The sequence below is a fragment of the Vanacampus margaritifer genome, chromosome 18 (assembly GCF_051991255.1).
Source record: "Vanacampus margaritifer isolate UIUO_Vmar chromosome 18, RoL_Vmar_1.0, whole genome shotgun sequence".
Classification (NCBI taxonomy): domain Eukaryota; kingdom Metazoa; phylum Chordata; class Actinopteri; order Syngnathiformes; family Syngnathidae; genus Vanacampus; species Vanacampus margaritifer.
In genome coordinates, this window is record NC_135449.1 from 2,941,875 (window position 1) to 2,957,932 (window position 16,058).

General features: G+C 38.6%; 3 protein-coding genes across 5 annotated transcripts; 2 read left to right on the forward strand and 1 right to left on the reverse strand.

The window, feature by feature from the left end:
• Positions 1-253: 253 nt before the first annotated feature.
• Positions 254-4,239, reverse strand: mrpl10 (mitochondrial ribosomal protein L10). 3 transcript variants are annotated; one of them, XM_077551705.1, is made up of 5 exons: positions 4,084-4,239; positions 1,604-1,776; positions 1,277-1,441; positions 977-1,121; positions 254-588 (listed from the first exon to the last, which is right to left on the reverse strand). In XM_077551705.1, exons 2-5 carry the CDS (start codon positions 1,709-1,711, stop codon positions 377-379), a joined length of 630 nt encoding a protein of 209 aa, XP_077407831.1. In that variant the 5' UTR covers positions 1,712-1,776; positions 4,084-4,239; the 3' UTR covers positions 254-376. The 3 variants fall into 3 exon arrangements, with proteins under 3 accessions (XP_077407831.1, XP_077407830.1, XP_077407829.1); XM_077551704.1 differs by lacking the exon at positions 4,084-4,239 and adding an exon at positions 2,404-2,535; XM_077551703.1 differs by lacking the exon at positions 4,084-4,239 and adding an exon at positions 2,404-2,478 and having other exon boundaries at positions 1,604-1,800.
• On the forward strand, positions 2,685-5,938 carry pnpo (pyridoxamine 5'-phosphate oxidase). Its single transcript, XM_077551702.1, has 7 exons — positions 2,685-3,059; positions 3,429-3,553; positions 4,662-4,761; positions 4,833-4,886; positions 4,954-5,082; positions 5,413-5,483; positions 5,610-5,938. The coding sequence occupies exons 1-7, from the start codon at positions 2,883-2,885 to the stop codon at positions 5,770-5,772; spliced, it is 819 nt and encodes a 272-aa protein (XP_077407828.1). The 5' UTR covers positions 2,685-2,882; the 3' UTR covers positions 5,773-5,938.
• Positions 5,939-6,850: 912 nt separating this feature from the next.
• LOC144038680 (glucagon receptor-like) lies at positions 6,851-15,968 on the forward strand. Its single transcript, XM_077551347.1, has 14 exons — positions 6,851-6,983; positions 7,528-7,643; positions 7,823-7,925; positions 8,065-8,175; positions 9,206-9,327; positions 11,067-11,173; positions 12,124-12,280; positions 12,392-12,551; positions 14,219-14,279; positions 14,374-14,443; positions 14,513-14,604; positions 14,699-14,837; positions 14,945-14,986; positions 15,217-15,968. The coding sequence occupies exons 2-14, from the start codon at positions 7,587-7,589 to the stop codon at positions 15,286-15,288; spliced, it is 1,293 nt and encodes a 430-aa protein (XP_077407473.1). The 5' UTR covers positions 6,851-6,983; positions 7,528-7,586; the 3' UTR covers positions 15,289-15,968.
• Positions 15,969-16,058: the final 90 nt, after the last annotated feature.

Here is a 16,058-nt window from a genome sequence, read left to right on the forward strand (position 1 = left end):
ATTTGCCATCTCTTTTTGTAATACAGTAGTGCCTTGCAATAGACCAGATTTTTTTTAATTCAATACATCTTTTGGACAATTTTTGCTTTGACTTAAGAAATAAAATTTGAGATTTTTTCTAAATGCAAAAAAAAAAATAAAAAATTCAAATGAGTGAACAGATTTTTGTGAGAAAAAAAAAAGAACATATCACACCGCCCTAATACTTCATGACGTGTCCAGTGAAAAAGCAAAATGAACAACTCAACCCACAAACAGTCGCAAAACACCTTTAATGTAAATAATGATAATTAAGACCTTATTAAATCAAGGCAGCAGTCCAGCGTGCGCGGTCCTCCCTCGCCCACGTCCTCAACGTCCAGTGACGTTCCTCACCTCACGTGGCTTCCTCCGCTTCGGCCTGCTGCGCGACGTACTGCTGCAGCAGTGCCGTCAAGTGGGCGGGGTGTCGCTGCAGCAAGGCGCTGGTTTGCGAGGCCAGCGTGTTCAGGCCGCTCACCAGCTGGCCCTGAACCACAGTGACCGATGGTAGCTTGGCGTAGCTCGCCAGGCCTTGAGTGCTCATTAGCGTGTTGTCTATGCACGCTCCTGTGGAGCACAGCGGCAAGTGTTGGTTTGTATTAGTTTCAGTGTTCATTCGGATTTGCATTTGCAATATTTCTTTGTAGGCGTAAAAAGCAGGATTTAAGAGGATGTGACATTTAATAATCTTGAGCAAAAACAAGGCTGACCTTGAAATTCTTCCTGTTTTCACTTTTTGTCTCTCCAATTTACAGTATCAAACACAGTAACAAAATACCATCTAGTGACCAACAGTGGAACTACACCCAAAATAAACATGAGGGAGAACAAAAAGCAATAAATAAATACTAATTAAAAAATACTATAAAGTGCACCCCAAAAAATTGCAAAATAGCAGTCAGACAGAGGGGCATTTACTCACTGTATTCTAAAACGTAAAAAAATAAAAAGGTACCTAGTAGAACCATCTGCTGGGTGACCCGCAACGTGGACAGCATTTCCTTCACCTTGGGCTCTTTACTGACCAACAGCACGGTGGGCCCAATGAATAGAGGAGCCATGTTGCTGTAGATGCTTTCGCTGAGGAACGAACGCATCACCTGCAAACGAACACATGCGGACAATAGATCAGTGTTTCATATCTTTTATTGAGCAAAGGCAAACATAAGTAAATGAACAAAGATACATAATTTGTAGTAAAAAAAAAAAAAAACTAGAGCTGAGTTAACACTTCCTGGTTGTTCTATTTGTTTACCTGGTTAGGGAAGAATTTGACCATAATGCCATGCTTTTGGAACCTGTACTTGAGCATCACCATGTCATCAGAGGTGGAACCATTGTTCTGCGCCACAGCGACCATCTTGCAGTCGCGGAAGATCCCTTCCAAGTCTCGCTTCAGCAGCCTCATCAACGGACTCTCCTGAACACGAAGAACGTTTTTTTTTTTCACGCTTACTTTTGTCTTATTTGTATGCAGTTGTAATGAACTGTCCAGTGACACCATCTGAAGTTTTTTTTTTAATAACATGTCTAAATAAAATAAATGTTATACTATAGTGATGATTTTGACGCCTGTTGTTACCTGCTCCTTAACCACAGTGGTTTCGTCTGCATAAGCGCCCCGCGGCGCAGCCGGTTTCGGGGGGATGTACTGCGTCACAGCCATCAGCTTCTGTTTAATGAAATGCATCGGTTTCCTGTGGCGGGTGACAGCTTTGGAGCCGTGTCGAATGCTCTGAGTCAGGGGGAGCCATCCTGGAACGAAGACACGGTCACAAGCTGGACAGATACAATAAAGCCTCCTCTGAAGAAGATCATTCCTATGACATATCGAGGCAATGAGATATTTCGATTTTCGATGTTTTTATTTAGCACAATTTAAAAACAGTGTAAGGAGGAAATGAAGCCGAAATGGCTTATACAAGATTCTACGCCATGCTCAAAGTTTCATATCAAATTTGAACAAAATATAGGAGGGTAGTGAGAATATAAATATATATAATGTATTTAATATCTAATACAGCAGGTCCACAAGTTGACGTCTATCCGGTACGACAATAATAACATCACGAGGCGGCCCATATACAATAATGAAACCCGAGGGGTATTCGAAAACGGATTTTAATCGATTTATTAACCATACAGTCCACTATATTAATAAAATCTCTATGTAGTAATTAGGAGGTAATAAATGAGCCAACTTTTTCGGCGAAAGCCGCAGTTGGACCCCTTATTTATACAGTAAACATCACATGCTAGCTAAACCCTCATTGGTTCGCAGCAACTTAGCAGGAACTTAACGATCATCGCGAATATTGAAGGGGAATATCGTCCTCATACGCGTTATATAAATAATAAAATAAGTCGTTATAGCTACATTACCTTTTTTAGGTAATAATTTCCCACACAAGGTCGCTGCCATGTTTGACAGGAAATCGTTTTCCGGAAGTGACGCCAAAATGCTACCTTCACAATCAGAGCTATAAAATGTTTTTTTATGTGTGTTATTCTTTTTTTTACAAATAAGATCAGGCCACGATTGATACAAAGTAAATAAACGTTATAGATAAAGGTGTTCTCATTTCGGTTTCTTAATCTTAATGCATCCTAATGTGCTGCGGTTATTTTATTCTCTCCGAATTTCATTAAGACGATATTCCCTAAACGCAACACTGTGCAATGTTCAGCACGTTTTCCGTGAATGTAATTTTCTGTCTACTTCATGCTTATTATAAACCAATGGTTAAGAAAGATACTATCGGTTGCTTGAAAAGAAAGTTATACATTAACATCGGCTGCAAAATTTGCGTAATGTTTTTTACGTAAAGCGTGCTCGCCGTTACGTCACATTGGCGACAAGCATGAGGCGTACACTGTCATTGGGCCGGATTGTTTTATTAATCGGTGCAAATCGCGCGTCCTTTTCGCCTCCGATTGCTTGTGAGCAAAGCGTCTTTCCACACTTTCTCCACAGACAGCCGACGCGTAACAGCATGGATCTCAGTGACATGAGGAAGAAATACAAAGGAGACGAGGAGGTGAGCGTTGCAATAAGGCTGGAATGAAATTACTGAATGAACATTAGGCATTATACAAAATAATAATTATAGTGTTTGCGTACAAATGGTCTCTGGAGTGCCTACACTACACACCCATTAAATGTAAACATCAAGCCACCAAACAAATATTTAGTCATCTACTTTTTTTTTTTTTTTTAAGAAACCCGCTGTTACAAAACAGTGGGGCTAATTAAGATAATAACCTAACCGGACTTTGGCTTGGCAGCTAGGCTGATGTTGAAGAGCAAAAGAACCACTTTGACCTCACATCCATTCCCATTGAGTTTCCACTCTCTGCTTTGAACGTCTACATTTGAACTTCTTACAGCATGATTATTTTTAATTTAGTGTTTTGAGGAGAACCAGCTGACTTCTCTGGATCCAATCAAGCAGTTTGGAAGCTGGTTCGATGAAGCCACCAAGTGTCCTGAGGTTGGCGAGGCCAACGCCATGTGCATCGCCACGGCAACCAAGTGAGCAAACAGCAAGCATGTTTACAACTATGTACCAATTCTACTTTTACGTGAGTCAAATAAAAACGTACAGACTCTGAAATGTACTTGCGCATAAAAGGTGCTGCAACTTGGCTTGTCTCATCGGGCGTCATAAAATTATTATTTATTGGTGGCTGCATAGCAGCAATCATCAATTTTTAAACTTCGTGCAATGAAATAAAACACTTCTCTGTATACAAAATTACCTATTTTACTAACATAGTGTGCGTACTAAGAAGAAGTAAGAAAACACTTTAAAAACAACATGTTCGCATAGCTTGGCTAAAGTTGTGAACTGAATTACAAAACACACTTAAGTAGATAATGATAGTAATTTAAATACATCTTATTTGTATGTTTTTCTCCAGATTAAAAAGAGATTATAATTTTTTGGCCATCGTTATTGGAGCTGATAACATGAAGTAATTCTCTTAAATAAGGGTATGCATGGAGTTGTTTAAAATCTCAAGAAATCAATCAGTCAAAATCATAATCGCAGTTGACTTTACCTCTCTCGATTTCTATTAAACGCCGTGTCGTCGTCTGCGGAAGGGTGGGAAAAAGTAGCACCTATTTTGACAAAATTAGCCGAAAACGCATGACTGCGTGTGGGCTACAGTGAACACACACCGTTTGTAATCACCTAGAAATGTTTCAAAATGGTGGCAAAGTACTTTCAACATAAAGGATCAAACACAGGGGTCGTATGATGTCACCAGGAGTTTGAACATTTGGAGTGTTTTAGGCACAGAGAGCAGCGTATGCTTACGAACGCGCAGTTATGAACCAGTGTTACCAGAAAAACTGTATTCAGTACTGGTAGGTAAATTATTCAGCACAAACAAGCCACCGTCAAATGAGGCTCATCAATAGCATTAGCTAGCATATTAGCATAAATAACATGCTCACACACACAAGCACTTTAAAACTAACTACACTAATATTCCACTAGGTGGCGCTAAAGTAATACTTGAATTGCTCAAGGAGCGCTTCCAATGAAAAATATACACACAATTACACACACCTGTAAAATCTAGTACACTAACAAAGTATTTGTACTTGGTTACTTCCCACTACTGTGAGTCAGGGATGGACGGCCATCGGCCCGCATGGTTCTGCTCAAAGGTTACAGCGACTACGGCTTCCGATTCTTCACCAACTTCGAGAGCCGCAAGGGAAAGGAGCTGGTGAGTAACCGCGACCTTCGACCTTTTGTGGCCTCCAAAATCATTGGAGTCATTTTGTCGCCCGTTGACAGGAGAGCAACCCTCACGCCTGTCTCGTCTTCTACTGGGAGCCTTTGAACAGACAGGTGAGACGACATCCATGTCCGTTTGTCCCTCTTGGTCTGCGCGGATTTCCCACTTTTGTCCTGGTAGATCCGCATCGAGGGCGAGGTGGAGCGAATCCCCTACCAGAGCTCCTGCGATTACTTCCACTCGCGGCCAAAAAGCAGCCAGATCGGGGCGGTGGTGAGCAGGCAGAGCACGCCGGTTCCCAACAGAGACGTAAGAAGAACCAAATGTACACAAACACTGATGGCGGAAACGCTTAAAAAAAACCTAAATATATTAATAATAAATAAATAAACTAAAATATGAAATAAATATAAAGTATAATAATAATAAAAAATAATTAAATTTCAATTAAGCCAAAAAGTTGTCTTTATTTTATTTATTTATTTTATTCAAAATTATTAACTCATTTGCGGTTCAAATTTTTAATCTTAATTAATCGCATGACTTCACTAGTTTACTCACAATTAATCACAAATTTTATTTTATAGGTTTTTATAAAAATATAAACAATTATGAAAAGTTAACATAAAGTCTTTTTAGTTCCTGAGGGAGAAAAACACGGAGCTAGAGGAGAAGTATAAGGACACACAAGTGCCGATGCCAGACTACTGGTGAGTATTTTCACAATAAAATCACTAAATTTCGATTTTACACTGTCAATAGAAATTGATTTTATTTGATTTTACATTTCTCAAGATAAAACCTAATCCTCCATCTATTCACCCGTTGCCCACTAGGGGGGGCTATGTGGTGAAGCCCCATCTGATCGAGTTCTGGCAGGGTCAAACCAACAGGCTGCACGACCGTATTGTCTTCACTAAAATGGCTGCCGACGCCGAGCTGGGTGAGCATCAACGGCGAGGCGAGGGCTGCTGGGCTTACCAGCGACTCTCACCGTGATCGGCGGACGTCACCTGCTGCTCTCCATCCGGCACCGGACTTCAAAATCATCAGCATAAAAATGTGCTTCAATCGTTAAGCGATTAACATTATATCCAGACTGGAAAAAAACTGCTATAAACAAAAAATATTGTAAAATACAAGAACATGTGTATGAACATCTTCATTCTGTATTTGTGTTTGACTGTCCCTTTTTTTTTTGTTGTTTTTTGAAATGCCTGAAAGTGCATTAGCAATTGTGACTCTTGGTGTCATTAGCACAACAAACACATTTCAGTGTTAATATGACCTGCATGCAGTTCTAGCACAACCCAGTAGAGAATGAAAAATAAATACACAAACTGCCGCAGAGAGAGGCAAGGCAATCAATTTATTGGTTTCATAAGGGCTGTGAACTTGGAATTTATTCACCACTGCAAAAAAAGGAAAAAAAAGTGACTTGCTGGTTGTTCATAATAGCTTATGAATAGAAACAGATATGAAAATTGAACTCTTTTCCAGAGGGGAAGTAAAAGAACAAAAGACAAAAAACATAAATAAAATTACAAAAATGAAAGATCAACAGTAATTCGAAAGTTGGCAGAAAGCTACAAAAGATATCTAGCTAGCTAAATAAGTAAATATGTTATTTTTTGAGCAATTTTTTAAAAAACTTATTTATGATTGTATTATTGCCCAAAGTCAGCTAAACTCCAGCTCAGCTGTTAGCACTACAGAGAATGGAAGATTGAATAATTATATTAATTAATGTCTTTACGTTTAATGTGTAACACTTTTCCACCCAACAAGCAATTGTCTTTGTCAAATTGCAAGATCAATAAAGTTGTGTTTTAAGTCGATACAATAAAGTTGCGTTTTAAGTCAATACATGACTTTTTGAACTATAAAAGTAATTTCAGTGTTGTTGTTTTTTGTTTTTTTTTACCCACACGAGCACAAGAAAACTCCGTTTCCGACAATCTAAAGAAAGATGTGAACCATTTATTCAATTAATGGACGCTGTTATTTGTGACGCAAAATCACGGCAGTGGCGGCGAAGCGGTGCACTCGGACGAGCACGCGCAATGAAGGGTGGCTTGCCACATTAGACAGCGCGGTTTGCGATTGCAGCACACATTAGAAAAGAATGTAAAGAGCGAGCACCGCGTGCAGGTTCGACGTGACGGCCATCAGCGCGGCACGGAAAGTTTCCACGCTGCGTTCCTCTACCTGTAAGTGCTTCTTTTTCTTTAAAAAAATTAATAAATAACATCCGCTGTCAAATAATTGCAGTGATTACATTTCGTGTGAATTATTTGGAGCTTGGGAGATGAGAGAGGCTCTTATTTTATTTATTTTTTTTAATACTGTATTAATTCGTGCTCCGGTGAAATTTGCATATTTGTTTCTCAAGCAAAGACTGAAGATTATTTTTAGAAGATGTTAGAAGCTAGACAAAATCCTTTATCAAATAATGTTTACATTAATTGGCTACTTTGGCATCGGATCACATACGATTGTTTGTGTTGTTTCTCTACATTTACTTGTATATAAAGATTTGCGAATTGTGTGGCATTAAAGTCATTTTTTTCCCTATAGCATTTGTGTTGTAACCACATATTAGTTCATTATGTTTCCATATGTATTTATTTATATTATTTAACCCTTATCCAACCAGGAAGGGTAATGCAGAAGAGTCATAGTGTTGCAATACTGTTGACACATGAAGTCTCCTCTTGAAAATTGGCTGAATGTGGTGTACATGTTTGCAAATAGATGCTTCAAATTTGGGCTTCCTCCTTCAGTGTGCGGTGAGGAAGAAAAAATCAATCACAATGGCTTCAAGAGACATCATGGCCGTGACATTTCTGCTGCTTGCCAAACTACCCATGGTTAGTTTGTCCCCCCCCCTTCTTGTATCGAATGTTGAATACGCTTGAATAACACCTTATAATAGATCTTTTCATCATGTTTGTAAGCAATCGGCACCAACCGAGTGGCAGTGAGCGTGTGGCCCGAAAATGCCAAATCACTCGTGTCTTACATCAACTTTGCAATATAATATTCACAGATTGACATGGCCAGCGGGAAAGTGTTAGAGGAAACGTATCACAAGTGGGTGCAGTATAAGGACGACTGTATCAAGATGATTGAAAATGAGCCGTTGCCTCAAGGTATGGAGATGTTTGGCATGCATCGTTCAATATGACACAATCAGAGAGAGGAAAATGTCACCTGCTGTGATCCACGTGAAAATATTCGAATGGGCCGTGAATGTTTGACCTTTACCTTGTCATTGTGTGGCCTTTCCAGACGGCTTGTTTTGCAACAGGACGTTTGATAGATACGCTTGCTGGCCGGATGCTCCTGCTTCATCTCTTGTCAACATCTCTTGTCCTTTCTACCTGCCCTGGTATGATCAAGGTATACCAGAAATGAAATATTGGGTTTGCATAGTAGAGCTCATTTATGATTAGATGCCATAGATAAGAGCTTCTTTGTACAACGACAACAAATGTTATGTAGATATGCTAAGCTAACATCCATGCCTTCCATTACCTTTGATAGGACACTCGCCCCTACTAAGATGGCCGCCACGTCTGTACACGGACAATTTGGAAAACAGCTATCGATATTTTAAAGACCCAGTGTGTAGTCCTTAGCGCCATCTAGTGGTTAAAGAATAGCATTAGAAGCACGCACACCGCAGTGGCTCGGAGAGACCACATTTCGCAAACCTACCGACAATTCTTATTTTGCGTGAGCAAACAAGCATCTCGGCGAGCGACGGCGGCTTGGCAACCGTCGTGAAGCCCGCGGCAAGCGACGCCAAAAGACCGTGCGAGCCGTAATTAGCCGGGGCGGCTAACAAGAGCGACTAGCGGGAGTTAGTCGGAGACATGGGTTGGCGTGGCTAACAAGAGCGGCTAGTCGGAGGAGCTAGTAAAAAAAAACGAACAAAAAAAGCTAGTAAAAGTTTACGAGAGCAAAAGCAGGAAGATGGTGGCGAAACATGGCGGCTCTGGTGAGGTGAGACATCCATGTAATGTAATTAGTGATTACTATAAAAAGAAAATATATGTTTATGCTATATACAACATTTTTTTTTAATACTATTCGCATAAACAGTCGTTTTTTTTTTTTTAAATGAATGAATTATTAGTTCACCACGAGATGACGCTAGGGATCACTGACTCTCCCTTTAAACTTAATATGTTTCCATTGGCTGCCAATATTGACCCGCTAGAGTAATTTTTCTACCATTCAAAAATTTTCTTCACTGAGGATGTGGGGTGTGGAGGGGGGGGGGGGTGTGCACCCCCTCGGGCAGATGCTCAGAAAATATGCTAGGCTACTGCTTGTTAGCATATATATATATATAAACACAATCTACTGTACAACAGCTGTCAGTAAGAAGAAAAAAAATCCATTTTATTGTTTTTCTTTGATCCAGTGTCACACGGGGTGGTACAACGGCGGTGCGGCGCCGACGGCCTTTGGGAGCTTGACGATAACGGCCACGTGTGGCGGGATAAGTCCCAGTGTGAAGAGGAAAAAGAGGTCACGTCTCAGGAGGTAGGACAGACAAGTGATCTTTTCGCAGGAGCCTCAAGCGCTTCTCACATGAGCAAAGGTGCAGGGGTGCTTTGATATATAGATATTTTGTGTGTGTGTGTGTGTGTGGAGGGGGAGGGGGAGGGGGGTGTCTGATCTTGTGATTGGCCAAGCAACGACTCGACAAATCTTCATAGGCATCCATATCTCAAGGAACTATTGTGATAAATCCTGTGGAGAATAATAGCTTTATTGTATTTTATGTCAATAATGAAGGGTTGTTTTAATATTATCTTTTCTGAACCTTTCAGGTGCCCGGGGAAACCAATTTCATTCCATTCTAGTCAATTTTCGCGGTTTCATAGTTCCCTGCAGATATGTCACGCAAATTGCCAAGTATACCGTGCTGCCGTAGCACAGAATGACAAAAGGTTGGCTGTAATTTGAGTGCTGTGCAGGAGAAATAATAAGGGATGACATCGCCACTGCTGTGATAGATGTTTTTATATTTTTATGTTCAAAATCAATACATATCGAGTCAATTTTCATGCGGCTTCATACCTGCCTGCAAATCTGTCCCACATGTTATTTTATAGTGCAAAAACACTGATTATTCTGTTCCGTCCGACTGCCAATGAATGAAAAAAAAAATCATATTAACAACATGTTTATTTTTAGAGCACTTTTAATCTAAGTGTTGTATAGATGGATAAAAAATAAGTACAAGTGGAAACAAGTGAGAGAAACAACAAAGTTAAAAAAAAAAAAGTTTCATGAATAAAAACACAGGCAAGAACAAAAGTGATTAAAAATGTTGATTAAAATATTACTTATTAATATTTAATATTTATTATTATTATTATTATATTATTATATTTATTATTATTATTATTTATTATTGTTATTTATTTCATTATATAATTAATATTACAAACCCAACCGAAAATACCAACAAAGGCTTTTAAACATACTTTTAACTAATTCACTGCCATTGACGACTATTGATGTCAAAAATTCATTTGAACTGTTTCTATTAGTTTCACCTTTTTTTCCACTTTTGTTAACAAGAGTATGAAAACTTCGATTTTTTTTAATTGTACATATAAAACAGACATAACATTTTTGATTAATTAGTGAAGTCATGTGATTATTTACAATTAAAAATTTTAATCGCCTGATGCCCCTAATTAAAAAAAAGAAAATATTACAGAAATTAGGGGTGTCAGACGATTACATTTTTTAAATTGTAATTAAACGCATGATTCAATAGTTAACTCACGATTAATCACAAATTTTATATCTGTTCTAAATGTACAATAAAAAAAAAATCCCTAGGTTTTCATACTCTTGTTCACAAAAGTGGAAAAAAAATGTGAAACTAATAGAAATAGTCGTCAATGGCAGTGGACGAGTTAAAATAACACAAATGCATTCAAAACACATAAAGAAAAAAATGAGAGAGAGCAAGAGAAACAAATCACAATTTATCATCCCACCAAAATACAATAAAAAGAAAAAAAAATCAGCAATAGTCATTCCCAAAGATTTACATTTATAAAATGAAGCTACAACTGTTACTTTCTGTAGGCGTAAAAAGCAGGATTACAGAGGACGTACCGCCATGTAGAAATTACACAAAAATTAGAAAGTGGCAAACGGTAAAAAAAAGTACAGTATATCATTTTTTTATTGGATGTACGGGATTTTGACATGCCCCGCATGCTGCTCCACTCATTTGGATTTGTGTGTATGTCTTTCAGATGTGGCTGAAAAAAATTATGGTGAGCTTCAGGACGTTGTACACGGTGGGCTATTCCTTGTCCCTCCTCACTCTCGTTACCGCTCTTGTCATTCTGCTAAGCTTTCGGTAAACACATTTCAGCACGTTGTTATGTTTATTGTTGTTTTTCTTTGAGTAGTCTCTTTTTCTTGTTCTGATACAGTCAGCAATGAATAATGATTAAGCGTTGAAAGCAGCTTGTCACAATAATTAACCTTGGTTGAGGATAAGTGGTTCAGAAAAAAAGATACATGTAGTGACGTAGAATGGCGGCGACGCATTCAGAGTTTTTTTATTTTTTATTTATTTATTTATTTTTTTTATTTTTTATTTTTTTTATTTTTTTTATTTTTTAAATTTTTTTTTTTATTTCTTTTTATTTTTTCATAGGTTTTAGGTGAACTAATGAATGCACGCACGCACGCACATACACATTTTCACCCACATACAAAAAAAAAAATATACAAAAAAAAAAAAATATATATATATAAAAAAAAAAAATATATATATATATATATATATATATATATATATATATATATATATATATATGTAAAAAATAAAAAAAAAGGGAGAGCAATGATGATGACATGTCAAATCGGTAAAATTACCCAATGGACAATACTGAGCTCTCCAGAAAAAAAAAAAAAAAAAAAAGTTTTGATCGTCACTTTAGGAACGCAACGGAGACTTACCTTGCTTTCTTTATGGGCGTTTCACTTCGCTTTTTTTTCAATTTAAATTTTTTTATTAATCATATTCAAAAGTACAAGTATACAATGTTGAACAAACACATGCCAGGCGGTATATACATAAGTCACGTATATTCAAAGAGTTTATAAGTAATACAAATACGGATTGTTTTTAAAGCCTTTTTGTTCAGTGAGCTAATAATACATTTTAGATAAGAAATCGTATCATTATGAAAGTGTTTTCTTAATTGGAAGAAAATGGATGTCTTGATTAGCGGATCATTTTAGAGATGGTGGATAATTGCGAAGATAGGCTTCTCTGAAGAATACTTCTTTGTTGTTAAGGAAACTGCGTTGCGCACGGAACTACATCCACGCCAACCTCTTCCTGTCCTTCATCCTGCGCGCCGTGTCCGTCATCGTTAAGGACACCATGCTGGAACGCCACTGGGGACGCGAAATCATGAAGCCCGCCGACGTGAGCGAGATGCTCAGCCATCAGGTGGGCCGCGGCTTCTCATCGCTGGTCGTCTCATCGTGAAAACCGAAACCGTGAAGTTTGAGTTTGGATTTGATGTCCCGTCATATGTGGCGTTTTCTGTGTCCTCCTCAGGCCGCTATTGGCTGCAGGATAGCACAGGTTCTGATGCAGTACTGCGTCCTCGCCAACCATTACTGGTTTTTTGGAGAGGCCATTTATCTGTACTCTGTGCTGATTGCCTCCGTGTTCATCGACAGCAATAAATACTTGCCGTACCTCTGTCTTGGCTGGGGTAAGCTTGCTCGAGGCTGATTACTTTGACTACTATAAATGAATTTCTATTGTGTGTCAAGGAGAGGGCAATGCATTAGAATATTAGACTAACAAAAATGGGTGCCATGGAAATACTTGGGCCATACTCATAAGTTAGTGTACTTAATCTGTGTTGCAGTGGACGACCGTGCTTTTGCTAGCTTCAGTGGGCACTTGCTCATTTTAATCTACGGTGCCTTTTAAAACTCATTCACTCCCAGCCATTTTCACTGCAGCAACCCTCTTCGCTCCTTGCTGTTTGACTGGATTTTGACAGATTTTTGCAAGGCCCACAGAATATTGTGTTCGATTGCTATAAAATCTTGCAACCTACCAAAAGAAGGATTAGAGTCTCTTCTTTCATCAGGGTAAAAAAAAGTATATTAGCATTTAGCTAGGTTTAATCATTATTCACATAACTGGTGAAAACACTGTCAAAAAGAGCTTGTTGTTGGCCCTGGCTGATCTCTTATACTCTGCTGCCACCCGCTGGCCGTATTTTTTGTAATAACTATCATTGCTTTAAGCCACCTCTTCATGTCAGAAGCTGTATCAAAGCCTTCTGTATGCTCTAGCATTAAAAACAACAACAACATTAAAAACAAAACGTATAGGCACGTCTGATCTCTTATACTCTGCTGCCACCCGCTGGCCGTATTTTTTGTAATAACTATCATTGCTTTAAGCCACCTCTTCATGTCAGAAGCTGTATCAAAGCCGTCTGTATGCTCTAGCATTAAAAACAACAACAACATTAAAAACAAAACGTATAGGCACGTCTGATCTCTTATACTCTGCTGCCACCCGCTGGCCGTATTTTTTGTAATAACTATCATTGCTTTAAGCCACCTCTTCATGTCAGAAGCTGTATCAAAGCCTTCTGTATGCTCTAGCATTAAAAACAACAACAACATTAAAAACAAAACGTATAGGCACGTCTGATCTCTTATACTCTGCTGCCACCCGCTGGCCGTATTTTTTGTAATAACTATCATTGCTTTAAGCCACCTCTTCATGTCAGAAGCTGTATCAAAGCCGTCTGTATGCTCTAGCATTAAAAACAACAACAACATTAAAAACAAAACGTATAGGCACGTCTGATCTCTTATACTCTGCTGCCACCCGCTGGCCGTATTTTTTGTAATAACTATCATTGCTTTAAGCCACCTCTTCATGTCAGAAGCTGTATCAAAGCCTTCTGTATGCTCTAGCATATTTTTTTATTTAAAAAAAACATTAAAAACAAAACGTATAGGCCTAAATAAATTTTTGGGAGTGAAGGACAAAGTTTTAAAAAACATATTTACACATTTTGCGGTTTGAATGAGTTAATACCAGCACCACCAGCGATAGAAGACATCACAACTATACCAAAATGCAAAGAACAGCATGTTGCTTCAAATATGTTTTGCTAGTCAAAATTGTTTGGCAAATTTGCTTTGATCAACCAATAATAAGAATAATATGAATGATCAAGGGCCAGTGTTTTGGAAATTTGAAATCTGATTGGTTAAAGAAACGGTCGTTTTGCTAATGCTGAACTGTGAGTTGCAGATTCTGAAGCCCTAATAATACGATTGGAGCAAAAAAAAAAAAAAATGAACATACGCGCGCTTCATTTTTATCAGCATGCTGTGTTTGTCGTAGGAACCCCACTTCTCTTTGTGGTTCCCTGGGTAGTGATGAAGATTCTGAAAGAAAATAAAGAGTAAGTCTGTCTAGCATGTAACTATACAATACCGCTTGTAATCCCAATGAGACCAGATGGGAATAATCGTTCAATAATCGTTCTTTCTTCGCAGGTGTTGGGCCGTCAACGAGAACATGAACTATTGGTGGATTATTCGTTCCCCCATTCTTCTTGCTTCTCTCGTAAGTAGGATATTTGGGAGCCACTCGTGTCACGCAAAAACTCAAAAGTTCTTTTTTCTCCTACTACAGATCAACTTTCTGATATTCGTGAATATTCTGAAGGTTATTCTATCCAAACTTCGCGCCAACAACCAGAGCGACTATTCCAGTTATAAACGTCGGCAAGTCATCACGCATTCGTTTCGCATAAAAATATGAGAGAGTGGACATAACGCTGAATTACAAATTTTGCCGCTGTTTGTTTCGCCCGATTAGGCTGGCCAAGGCAACGCTGACGTTGATTCCCTTGTTTGGCGTTCACGAGGTCATCTTCATCTTTGTAACAGATGAGCAAACCACGGGGCTTTTGCGTTACATTAAAGTCTTCTTTTCGCTTTTCCTGAATTCGTTTCAGGTAGGACGAACAAGACCAAAGACGGCTTGTTGCTTATTATCTTCTCATATGCTTCACATTGTCGCGAGTCAAACAGTGCAATTTTTAACTGAAGTCATTTTTTACAGGGCTTTCTGGTGGCGGTTCTCTACTGCTATGCAAACAAAGAGGTTGTTTTTTTCCCCCCCATCACTAATCATTTTTGGAACATGAAAATATAGAAAATATTTATTATAATGACATTGACCACTTCCTTCTGTATTGAAGCATTACAGTTTGAACAAAACAATCTAACTCCATTGTATCCAATCAAGTGTTCAAGAGATTTGTTAAAGAAAAAAAAAAATCCATATTGGCCTGGCCCTAATAACAGCAAACTTTCTTTGACTTTTGTTTACAGGTGAGAACAGAGTTGAAGAAAAAACTGCACAGCTGGACATCAGAAACGCGACTTGTGTGCTGTGGACAGTGACTAGCCGGTTTTGACGACAACGTAAACACTTTTTCTATCGCCTCAGTGCCAGACCATAACAGGTCCTCGGACAGCACATCCAGGGCGATGGCTGACGCCTCGCCCACCCCCGACAGTTCTCTGATTTTCCAACGTCAGATTCAGGGTACTGACCAGTGTCATAAGGCATCACTGCTCCAGATTCCTGCAGCCAAAACGGGCAATGGCACCCTGCAGTGTGCAGATGGCGACGACGCCGTGCTGGCATCATCAGCGGGCATGCAGGTGTCGTTCCAAATTCATCTTCAAGATCCTGTGGAGTTGCTTCCACATGTTGCCAATATGGACTCAGACTGAACATTTATGGTTCATTTGAAATCAAAGTGTGTGTGTTTTTGGTAACGTGAAAAATGTTGTTCATTGTTATGTCAAATATGGTTGTGTCATTTAAATTAAATGTTTTTATTTGATTATATTTTAATGTTTGGAGCAGGGATGGGCAAAGGTAGATAGGCTGATGGGATGTTTCATTTTGAAAATAGCCATTGTTGCACATTCATTGTCAAATATTATATTGTATTGTTGCATCGTGTTATATAATATAATACATAATGTATTTTATTATTGTATAATAACTGTTCTGTTATGTTTTTGCCCAAAAAAATGTCAAAATCATCAGATTTCAGTTTGGGTTAATGCTGTTGTTTTGTTCCTCTCAAAGATTTGTTGCTTTAGCTGGAATCCAATGAGAGGAGCGGTTTTCTGGGAACTACATTACCCACAAGTGTTCG

Coding starts and splice junctions, on each gene's coding strand:
- LOC144038680 (XM_077551347.1), top strand. CDS start 7,587: ATGGCTTCAAGAGACATCATGGCCGTGACATTTCTGCTGCTTGCCAAA. Junction 12,552..14,218: donor GTACCTCTGTCTTGGCTGGG/GTAAGCTTGCTC, acceptor TGTTTGTCGTAG/GAACCCCACTTCTCTTTGTG. Junction 14,987..15,216: donor ACTGCTATGCAAACAAAGAG/GTTGTTTTTTTC, acceptor TTTTGTTTACAG/GTGAGAACAGAGTTGAAGAA.
- pnpo (XM_077551702.1), top strand. CDS start 2,883: ATGAGGCGTACACTGTCATTGGGCCGGATTGTTTTATTAATCGGTGCA. Junction 4,762..4,832: donor GCCGCAAGGGAAAGGAGCTG/GTGAGTAACCGC, acceptor GCCCGTTGACAG/GAGAGCAACCCTCACGCCTG. Junction 5,484..5,609: donor GTGCCGATGCCAGACTACTG/GTGAGTATTTTC, acceptor GTTGCCCACTAG/GGGGGGCTATGTGGTGAAGC.
- mrpl10 (XM_077551703.1), bottom strand. CDS start 2,443: ATGGCAGCGACCTTGTGTGGGAAATTATTACCTAAAAAAG. Junction 1,801..2,403: donor GAAATTATTACCTAAAAAAG/GTAATGTAGCTA, acceptor GTATCTGTCCAG/CTTGTGACCGTGTCTTCGTT. Junction 1,442..1,603: donor CCACTGTGGTTAAGGAGCAG/GTAACAACAGGC, acceptor CTTCGTGTTCAG/GAGAGTCCGTTGATGAGGCT.